The sequence below is a fragment of the Alternaria triticimaculans genome, assembly GCF_023758025.1.
Source record: "Alternaria triticimaculans strain BMP 0046 chromosome Unknown scaffold_13, whole genome shotgun sequence".
Classification (NCBI taxonomy): Eukaryota; Fungi; Ascomycota; class Dothideomycetes; order Pleosporales; family Pleosporaceae; genus Alternaria; species Alternaria triticimaculans.
The window spans coordinates 725,900-736,720 of record NW_026055970.1 but is presented as its reverse complement, the minus strand read 5'-3'; the positions used below and the strand labels follow the sequence as shown (position 1 = coordinate 736,720).

The 10,821-nt window shown below is 53.2% G+C and overlaps 4 protein-coding genes across 4 annotated transcripts; 2 read left to right on the top strand and 2 right to left on the bottom strand.

Annotated features, from left to right (window-relative positions):
• Positions 1-652: 652 nt before the first annotated feature.
• Positions 653-1,438, top strand: J4E78_008130 (uncharacterized protein; the record flags this gene model as incomplete). Its single annotated transcript, XM_049368732.1, has 1 exon — positions 653-1,438. The coding sequence occupies one exon, from the start codon at positions 653-655 to the stop codon at positions 1,436-1,438; it is 786 nt and encodes a 261-aa protein (XP_049219697.1).
• A 289-nt stretch (positions 1,439-1,727) lies between these two features.
• Positions 1,728-3,181, bottom strand: J4E78_008129 (uncharacterized protein; the record flags this gene model as incomplete). The annotated part of the gene is made up of 4 exons (XM_049368731.1): positions 1,728-1,754; positions 1,901-2,170; positions 2,281-3,102; positions 3,152-3,181. The coding sequence occupies 4 exons, from the start codon at positions 3,179-3,181 to the stop codon at positions 1,728-1,730; spliced, it is 1,149 nt and encodes a 382-aa protein (XP_049219696.1).
• A 1,673-nt stretch (positions 3,182-4,854) lies between these two features.
• On the bottom strand, positions 4,855-6,687 carry J4E78_008128 (uncharacterized protein; the record flags this gene model as incomplete). The annotated part of the gene is made up of 1 exon (XM_049368730.1): positions 4,855-6,687. One exon carries the CDS (start codon positions 6,685-6,687, stop codon positions 4,855-4,857), a length of 1,833 nt encoding a protein of 610 aa, XP_049219695.1.
• A 1,349-nt stretch (positions 6,688-8,036) lies between these two features.
• On the top strand, positions 8,037-9,985 carry J4E78_008127 (uncharacterized protein; the record flags this gene model as incomplete). The annotated part of the gene is made up of 3 exons (XM_049368729.1): positions 8,037-8,216; positions 8,414-8,848; positions 9,497-9,985. The coding sequence occupies 3 exons, from the start codon at positions 8,037-8,039 to the stop codon at positions 9,983-9,985; spliced, it is 1,104 nt and encodes a 367-aa protein (XP_049219694.1).
• Positions 9,986-10,821: the final 836 nt, after the last annotated feature.

Sequence of the window (10,821 nt, the reverse complement as noted above, 5' to 3'; positions counted from 1 at the left end):
GCTGTTGACGGTTAGCCATGAGCGATTTTCGAAGAACTACACAGCCACGCTACGACACGCGAAATCAAGCTTCTGCGAGCTCAGCCTATAGTGATGCGCGATTTTCGACCTCACATCCTACCATGGATCTGGTCATCGCGTGCAAAAGAGATGAACATGGCTTGACTGGCGTTGCAACAATGCCTCGGTGGTCAGCAGCTGCCTGTTGAAGCATCCCGGGTTCATGGACGATCTCAGACCCTGCCGGCAGTTTGATGGTCTACGACGGGGTAGCACCGGGTCGCATCAGATGTTACTTGCATGAGCATCTGGTGTGTGCCCTGGCAGATTCTGGTAACAGCGTTGAGAAAGAGCCGCTACATGCATGCCATCCATGCGCGTGCCACTGCGATATTCGGGCCTGTATGGTGGGGTGTGCGTGCAGAACATCAACTGGACCTGCGGCAGGCGGCGCGTGAAGGTGATTGTTAACAACGAGATGCCCCTCGACACATGTGCAGCATATGAGCTCCGTTGGGGTGGCAAGGTGGTGATGATGGCCGCTCAGCGAAAGGGGCAGCTTCCAAAGTTGTGTCTGTGCGCGATGAAGCTTCCCAAGCCAAGAGATGCCCAGCACGCGAAGCTGACCGCGTCGTATTCCATCCTTTTCGCCATGAACACCCACGATAGTGATGGACTGCCACAGCAGCCTCCAACTACTTCAGCAGAACCCACACCAGACACTGGAGAAGCCGACTATGCTATTGCCGCATGGCGCCGATATGCTCACCTATACGCCCCCTTGATCGCTAGCCCTTTCGCTGTATTCTTGTCACCAGGCATCGCTCAGGCCACTGGCTTTACGACCGGCGGGAACAGTCTGCCACTTGTAGTGTCTTTCGCCATACCGACGTACCTCGTAGCATCCTCCTTCTATCCGTCGAACCGACCCGAACCTACTCCGAAGCAATCCATCCGATTCACACGCAAGAACGACCTCTACCGCGCAGGCGTTATCGCAACCTACGGTCGGCTATTCGGTACACCACCAAACGTCATACAATACCTAGTAGACATACTTTGCAGCTATGGCGCCGACCAATTGATTGGGGAACGTCCTGTGGGTACAAGACAAAGGCGTTCGGAATTCCTGATCGCTCTGACGTGGATACTTGGTAGTTGGTTCGTCCGCTTCTTCGTGTCCTTCGATACACCCATGTTGCAACAAGTCGTTCTTCTTGCCGATCGTACCCTCAGTCTTACGGCATATGTTGCGTTGGTTGACGATGTGGTCGGTGTGTTGACGCGACCGAATCTTCGCACTAAGAAAGGAAAAGCCACCCTCATCGCGACCCAGGCGTTCACGATCTCGGCGTTCGTGTTTCTGTTCATGAGATGGGCAAAGGGGTTAGCTGAAGGGGAAGTCGGTCCCTACCCCGTGTCAGCAACAGAGCTGTAACAATGGCTGTATCTCTAAGCTTTGTTAGCTTGGGACCTTTAACATAGATGTCATACCCAGAACGCATTGCACGGTGTGCGAGGAGCGCGATCTTGATGAGCACAAACATCACATCTTTTGACACAATCTGTCACGAAAGTAGGTAAGAGGAGTCTACTTCGATACCATTTACAACGTACACAAATATATCTTGCATCTCGCTCATACGCCGCATCTCATCTTCTTCTCGACGTACCACTACTAAGCTACTCATCGCTTAGCCCAATGTATATGAACGTCCTCAGGCTTATTAATCTGCAGCGTCAACACCGGCTGACTGTCTTGTAACAAATGGAGCAAGCGCTGTCTCGCCAATTCTGTACTTTCCCCCTCACGGACAACTGGCAGCGCACTACATCTACGAAACAGCGTCGCAATAACCGCTACAAATTCTACCTGCGACATCTTCTGCCCAGGGCATACACGCGGACCGACAGACCACGGCATAAAGGTTCCTTGCGCAGGTGTGATGAGCGTGGGCTCTGGTGTGTCGGGTTGTAGCCAGCGTGCGGGGTTGAAGGACAGGGCATCAGAACCCCATGTTGAGCGTGAAGTATGCAATGCCGTTGTGTTGACGTAGATGGTGGATGGAGCCGCGATCTGGAATGACGTGTCTGCGAAGGCAAGGTTCTGACTCGTGGTTATGGATCGCATGAGGAGAGTTACGGGCGGGTAGAGGCGCAGGGTCTCGAGCTACATTGGGAAACCGTCAGCACCGAGCTAACGGGGTAGAGGCTAGGGAGCTAGCCGTCCTTGAAGGATGCCGTTCAAGGATGGCTGTATGTCGATGTTGGGTAGCTTACCATAACAGCCAGACAGCGAACAAGTTTCGGGAATGCACTTGCATAGTCTATTGGCGACATGTCAGGTCCTCCAAGCACAGTATCGATCTCGGTCTGGATCCAGGCTTGCCACTCCGGATACACGGCGAGCAGCGCCACGGCGTATGACATTGTATTTGCGGTTGTGTCAAAGCCAGCAGCGGTGAAGATGAAGAGGTTTCCTGCGATTTCTTCCTCGGTGAGAAACTTCTTGGTAACCTTGTCCAACGACTCTGGTGTTGAAGCGTCTGTCCGGATCTTCTCCTGGTCTGAAAGGCGGACAAGTTCTTCCATGATGGTGCCTCGACTGTTGTTTGGGCTTCCGGTGGTCTGCGTGACATGCGGCGATGCAGAAGCACTGTTCTGGCGCTCTTGATTGAGCATGTCTTCTGTTAGCCCTGGCAATCGCTTCAGCGCTGTACCTAATCGCTGTAATACCTGCGGCATGAAGGGCAAGCCTAGAAAGCTGGCAGGAAGAAATGCAGCGTAGATGAGCTTGTCGGTGACCAAAGAAATAGCATCTACGTATGAAATGTCTGCAGATGGTTTGGTCGATGATTGAGATAAAGCGAATGGCTTGTCATGCCCATACGCGATACGACCGAGGACGTTCATCGCGATCGTACGAAGACCAAGAACTATCTTCGCGGGTCCCTCGGCAGTATCAGGTGGGGAGACTGAGGGTAAGAGGTCTGCCATGGACGATGCTTGTTCTACACTCACTCTCCACACTTCTGGGCTAATGCGTTCGTTCAGAGCCGGGGCGACGATACGGCGCTGGCGGGACCAGGTCTCATCTTTGGCCTTGGACCGATGCGTTAGTCACGATCAACAGCATGAGCGATCCACTTACAGTTACAATGTTTGGACCCAAGAACCCCATAGTCTCGGTGGTAATGTCTGGATGAACAAAGTCTCTCCTTCTAGACATGATGGTATGGGCCATGGACGGGTCCGCACAAACAAGCCGATTGAGTCCTGTAGTAACAACGACAAAGACGGGTCCCAGCCTCTCATGGACCGCTGCTTTCTCCCGGAATTCCCAGCCCCAGATGCTAAGTTCTACGGTAGCGAAGATAGATTTGGGAAGGACAGAGCGAAGAATGGGGCGAAGAGGGACGCAGAATATGGACCAGAACGCCTAAATGTATGATCAGTTTCGAATAGCTATATCTGAAGACACGAGCAAGGGTGTGAAGGTTGCTTCAAGTACATTTGTGAAAGGGGGAATAGTGACTTACGCTATCGGGGTCATAAGGGCACAAGATGATGGGTAGTCCAGTCGCGCGAGCTGCTCGATAGTTGTTGGTGAAATGCCATAACTGGGAAGCAATGAATAGCGACGCTATTGTCACTACCCCAGCAATAAGATATGCCATGAGTTTGAAGATCCAGGCGTCGGGTGCAGTATGAGATGTCGACCGTCGTCCTATTATGTTTGAAACATATCTAACAGTTAATTAAGCTTGGCTATTCGTACGGACGTTGTACCGGAAGCTTGGTTTCCGGGTCGTACGTTTTACTAGTGCCGGTCCTACTACTTTGTCTACCCACACCCCCGAGGCCCACCAGGACGAGATGAGATGCCAGCGCAGCGCATCGCTGGCTCATCATACTGTTTGGGCAGATTTTCACGAGCGATAGATTCTAGGTCGCGAAAAAATGGCACGAAACAGGAGAGCCGTCCGCAGCTGTCTCGTTCACCAAGGCCGACACAGCTTTCCGCGCACTATCATCGTCTTCGTACAACAATGAGGCCTTTCTGGATTTTGGACAGACTTTCCGCAACGTATGGCCGAGTAGCAATCTTACAATCTTGGCGCAAACTTCTTTATCTAGGCCGATGATCTTCGCAAGGTTGTCACTGCCTCTTTCATGTGTGGCCTTGAAACATCGACTTCACGGTCGTCAGACGGCATGCAGGTGTGTTATGTGGGCACTACCTTAGGTACCTGGGTGATTCAGGCGATGTTTCAGTCTCGCCTCTCGTCCGCCAAAGAACAATCAAATTCCGGATATCGCAACGCAGAAAGCTTTGTACGAAGCGAACATGTCCGGCTGCTAGTGTGCACGCGGCATCTGAACGATGGCTTACGGTCTTTCGAAATGTCCGAATGTCCAGAGACGCACGACCCCACCAGCAGGACACCGGCTCCTTGTGCAACCGCGGTCCCGGGCGTGGGGACCTTCAGCAACATCGACCGCGAACGCTCAGTCAGCGAAACGCACAAGAGTGGCGGCACATTTCGAAGAAGATGGCAGGGGCAACGCGCGCCTGTTGCGCAGTTCTGGCGGCCCGGGCAACCTTGGAAAGGTAACACCATACCGCCGCGACATGCATGCACTGCGAGACTGCACGGCGAGGGTGAGGTTGAATTACAGGGTCCAATAACAGCTAACACCGCTGACTACGAGGCTGTTGCTAGCCTACACTTTCCGATCGATGTACTCAACGCTTAGCTCTAATACTTGGACATCTTTTTCTGCTATCTGCAGATTTGCCCCAGAGGTTTCCGCCAATCCTCCCTTCGCTGCTTGCACTCGCACCTAGACTCACTATGCCACGCTGATCACAGCCTCAGCTTCTTCAGTACCGTCGGTTCCATGCTCAGTGCTCTCGTCTTCTCCTTCCATGACCTTTTCGTCCTTGCAGGCCTTCCTCCAGCGCTGTTCAGCTTTCTGCAAGCCCTGAGTAATCAGCCCAGAAGGACACTCCTCGGTAGACCAATCCTCGGATACGATGTGAACAATCTTCGCTGGCGCCTCATCGGGCATGTTGATGAGGTTTTGAAGCCACTTCTGCACCTTGCGGTTTTCGGGGATGAAGACCTTGAGTCCGGCCGCTGACTTCCCATCTTGTCCGTTCTCAACAGGAATTGCGGATGCCGCCCAAGGTAGCTTGCGCCATCCTGGCCACACCTCTGGTTGTATGAACAGATTGACAGACTCATCGACCTGCATATACTCCCTAAGAGCGTTTATGTACACCATGTCGACGTTGATGACGAGTTTCTGGAGAGAGGGCATCGCAATCAGAGTGTTGATTATGCGCTGGAAGTGCCATGGCTTCTGTCCACCGCGTGCGTCGGTTTCTGGATAATAAATCTCCATGTCAACGTTGACCTTGCGCATAAGATTCAGAGGACAAGGGCCGTATCGAGGGGTACCATCGCATGCTTCTGAACGGCTCATGAGCTCCAGGAACCGATGCGCAAGCTGTTCGCCACCTATGAGATGTCCTTCTATAGCGGTCTCTGGGTAGGAATCGTTGTCCTTGATCTCGAAATAGTTTTCGCTGTAGAAAACGGGCTTCGCCATTTCGTTCATGACTTTGTTGACTGCTAGCAGCGCTAACATGGTTACAGGAGGTTCCATTGTCCAGTAGTAATGAGGCTGTGCTGTCTTGGCGTTGGAAGGAAGCATGAGCTTCGGCATCTTCAAAAGTGATGAGAATTTGTATACAGTCAGGTCCATGGCTTCGGAGTGGCTCAATTCCCGAAGCCAATGGTCAGGGCGCCAGTCTTCATGAGGGACGATAGTAGCTTGAATCCTGACTTTGGTGGGAAACAATAGCACCAGTCGGACGATCTTTTTCTTGATTTCTGCCGGGAGCGTGCTGAAGTAATCGAGTGCGGCATGTTGGTAAGATCCTGTGTTCAAGTTCGCGTTGGGGTTCATGATTTGTGTGTCGTAGAATTCGGCGAAGACGTCGTTCTCCATGCCCGGGGGTAGTGTGTAGACGATCTGCTCCGGTCCAGTTCCTGCACATTGGTATTTGTACATTTCCTTGCTGGCTAGTTCATCCCAATCATCCCAAGGTTTGCCGTAATCGTAGTCGTAGCGCACCTCGCCTTCCGGATCTTTCTCCTCCTCGGTCATTTCAGCGCCAACTCCACTTGCCCAGGCTGACCAGAGTGTGTCGTCCTCCATATTGGCTGAAATGCTTGGCTCTGGTCGGAGCTGATTATGGCTCTCGGGCGGGAACTTGACTTCGTATCGGGGATGCTCTTCAAGCATGTAAGCTTCCATCGCAGCGATCAGCTGTTTGGAGTAAGCCTCCATTGTTTCTTGAGTTCGGAAATGACCTCGCTGAAAGTTGAGTAGTTCGGTAGCACGTTGGAACATCTCCGCTTTGGTCGCCTTGCGAGACTCAACCAGCAAGAGTGTGAGAGTGATCAGATGATCGGCCGTATATTCTATTCCCTTGCCTCTATAGGAATACAAGTCGTGGAGGAAGGCACCTAGTCGAGACTTCGGCTTCAGCGCTTCTGCACGGAAGTCTCCCTCGTGTGGCGCACCCGGGAGGAAATGGTCGAACTTTTCGGCGGTAAAGTGCTCTTGGACCAACAGGTCTTGACGTGACGCCAATCTGGAGGGTTCCTCGGCCATGGTGTTGCGGAGGAGGTGTGTGATGGTGGCTGCTGCGGGCGTACGTGTTGCAACTGGCTGGGTATTAGTGTCGCATCTCAAATGAGCGAATGTCTGCCGCACCGTGTCTTCTTGGTTATCTCAGGGCTGGTCGCTAGATATCAGAGTATCTCCGACGCAGCTGTTCGTGCGATGCTGGTCGTATACCCCGCTAATCGCAGAGCTACGCGGTAAATGCACGAAGTGCTCGCAGACAGGCGTGGTTACCAAATGGGCTATCCTGCGTACGTTCAAAGGTGAAGGTAATCGCCGTCGTCTGTATGAGAAGCGAGTCCAATCTTACGATGAACTGCTCAGAATATGAGTTTGAAAAGTCAATGTCGCGTGGCCAGGCAAAGTCTACGCACGTCCTCTATCTAGCCACTAAAGTAAGCCTTCGCTCGTCGAGGCACGCAACGTACCCCTGTCCCGAAGATCGGCTTGCTTCCCTGCAATTGCAGTGAAGAACGACGTCTATTGGGCATATAATTTCCCGTTTGGGAGTATAGAGGCGTTCAAGGTCTTGGTGGCCTTAGCGACTTCCCATGACGTGCCGTCACGGGATGATCGCAAGGACTTGTACGAACCTAACGCGGTTAGGCATCTCTACGAGCTGCCCGGTATTGATCGAAGATATCGGGCCACTCATGAGCCAGTTTCGCAAACTGCATCCTCATCTCGCAGTGGGCTTTGATTTCACTCTTTCGATAAGAGCAACTCCCCGTCTAGACTCTATAGCAACCATGAATAATGACAACACTTTTTTCTTTCGTGTGTCAACCTTTTTCATCAGATTTACCCGGATGCGGTGTCTGTGACATGTAAAGGACGACGTGAGATGCGCACTTTGACGTGCGACAGTTCCCAGATCAGACTACCTGTTCACATAGAACGAGGAGCGCAGCAGGTCACAGTACATCTGTACTTTGACGTGAGTCTATCGACGCTCGGCTCGGACTTCAGTCTTCTGTGATGTCGGTCCTGGTACGCAGATGGAAGATCATCTACACATAGACAAACATTCGATTGTTCCGGCATCGCTGAACCCAATCTCAGTGAGCCGTGACTCACCAGTCGCATCCCAGGGTCTTCTCTAGGTAGGCGACTTTTTGGCGTTCATGTAACGCGTCACCGAAAAGTGAAAACGCACGTGTATGATACGCTCACGCACTGAAGGTGTTTTCGCCTTGCAACCCCACTCCTCTACCATCCCCCCTTCGCGACACCCATATCTGAAGATATTTCCATCGAACAGACTCAGACTCAGGTAGGTCGACATCAGCCAGCGCTTCTCGTGCGACATTTGACTTACCGACATTGTTCAGTCAACCATGTACGGCCCAGGACGCCTGCACCTGGGCAAGGCGGCGGTCGGCACGCACTTGCTGGTACTGCTGATACTCTTCGCTGCAACATATCTTCCCCCTACTGGCCACGATCTCCACCCGGTTTCGCAGCGAGGCCCGGCGTCGTTTGCGGACGAAGCCGCGATCTTCAACTCTACAGCCACGGTATGCAATCCTCCGCGACGGACGTGAACGTCGCAACTAACAAGTCGTAGATGACCGCGATGGCGCCAGTGCCTTTAGGATCCCGTCCAGTAGGTACTACTGTGATCGCTTCCACAGCTTCCACGTCTCTCACTGAGTCGGTCCAGGTCGGTCAAGCATTGTAGAATCGGAAGTCCACCAGCTTACAAAAAGCGCAGATCCTGACAACAGTCAACCCATCGTGTGAGCATGAGGCGGTCGCCGACCTCCTGACTCCACGCGGTGGCAGCTCGACGACCATGTTGCCTAGCTGGACAACAACTGCTGCAACTCCGGTCTCAACGCCTACTCTCGAAGATCTCCCCGGCGCGCCGCAAGACCTCCCCGCCTTCCCCTTCCCTGAGTTGGGCTTAACCACGGACGACCCCGAGTTTACCTGGCAATCACCGGTCACGCCGTACTCCTTTCCCGACGAGTTCCAGGAACGATACGGAGGGCTACTCGCGGGCTACCGAGGCGACGACCTGTCGGATCCAGAGGATGATGACGTTTGCGACTTGGATGAGCCTCAGCAGCAAGGTTACACAGAAGGTATGCCTTGGGTCCAGTTCTCGGATACATCTGCCTCAGATCTCCTTGAAGATACTCGAACTGTAAGTCAACAGCATGGTTGGCCTCCTACGTCTTACTGACAGCAACTAGTACGAGCAGCCAAGGTTCACCATCAATCCAACAGTGATTGATCCGCGGGTCGGCATGTCTGTGTCGGCGGCGGACATGCACTCTCTGTTGGACGTATGCCCCGCACCTCGACTTCTTACCACTTCTCACACTACCTCTTCCCAAATTTCGTCGACGACCAGCAACGCGATTCCGACCCCAATCAACGCACATGCCGGTACTGGCTTCGACATCGATACCTAGGTAGGATACCCAATGAAGTAATGCTAGAGATCTTTAGGGATCTTTTGGTATTCCCAGGCCGAGTGGTCTACCCAAGCGATTCGAACCACCGGACCGGAGAACCCGTACTTCGGGTCGGGATTTCGGGACAACTCAGGCACAACGACCTTCGCCTGCCACCCCTAGGAGACCTTCTGGCTGTAGCTGCAACGAATCTACGAAACCGCGACCTCGCTTTCGACCAATTCTGTAGACATAACACCTTCCACCTGACTTCCCGCAATGTTCCTCGACGGAATGCCCTTCGATGGACCAGGGGTCTACCTACACAATGCCAAGAATGGCTAACGCATGTCGAAATAACCCTCTACTTGGGCCGGTCAACCTACCCGTCGCAGAGGAGGATAAATACCGAGATGATAATCAGAGAAATTGGAAAGAGCCACACGCTGCGGTCAGTCAAAATCAGAGTGCTAGACGCTGCAGATATCCGATTTCTTACGCCTGCCGAAAAACGACAGAGGTTTCTTCAGATGCCTGAACTCGACCTTCTCAGCCGCCTTCGCGGAGTGGACAACTTCGTGGTAGAAGCCCCGTTCCCACTCCCAGCGGCCGATATCACGCGGCTGCAACAGTGCCTGGCAAAGCCCAAAGGGAGGCGCGGTAGGGGCGGCAGGCACGATCAGCCACAGCTCTACCCAGCTCTAGCTCTATACCCATTGAGCAGCGACACTCTGGTGAGGAGGCCTTGGTCAGAACTAGACTCCGAACTCGAGTCCTACGGTCTGGATCCTGCAGATTCTTCGACCAAGATCTCCAAGGCAAAGAAACTGGAACGTTTGAGGCGGCTCGACTGGAAGAACCCAGATGAACCGGACGAGCCTTAAGTACCCGCTTGGTATCGAGAGCAACTGACCGTGTCGCGCTCTCTCGACGTTCTGATGCAGATAGACGGTATCTTGTAATAGAACCATATGTATAACCTCTTAGCCTTGTGATCTGCCCCAACGTTTTGTCTTTGACTGAGCGTAGATGGCGACTTCTATGCAGTCCAATCGTGATATGATAGTGACTGTGGCTACATGATGACCAGCAGACACACCAGATCTATGGAGACAGATGCTGTCTTTTTGTGGAAAGTGCATCCTCCCACATCGAATGGGATGAGCTTCTTGGAGAATGAAGTAAATGCCGGGCACTTCAATTTGCCTTGACCCCGAGATTCTTCTCTCACGTCTTCAAGTGATTGCGTAGCTTTGCAACCGTTTGAAGCCGGGCTCGATCCGGGCGCTAAAAGTGACCCTTAGATTGGAGCGGCCGTTCGTTGTCGTGAAAGCTACCTGCGAAAACTTCAGTCGCAGCTTCTACGCCAACTTCTCCAATCCCTTCAATATCACCCACAATCTCTCTTCTTCTGGCTTCAGCTCTCCTACCACACATTCGACACTATCCTCGAGTCCAGCTGCGGCGCCTGATCGAGTACCTTGACGGAAAGCAATCTCTCCGCACCTCCTCTCCCGATCGCAGTACGTCTTTGACGCACCTCGACTTCCCCGCCCTCGTCTGCATCACAGAAGATGCCGTCCTCCTCCTCGCTCCCTCCTGCCGCTGCGAAGCAGCTCAGCAGTACCAACGTCGTCGTCGCGAGTACCTCCCCGCCGACGGCCGCAGGCCCAAACCAACCTCCTCGCGGGCTTCTGGCTTTGCCCACCGAGATACTCCT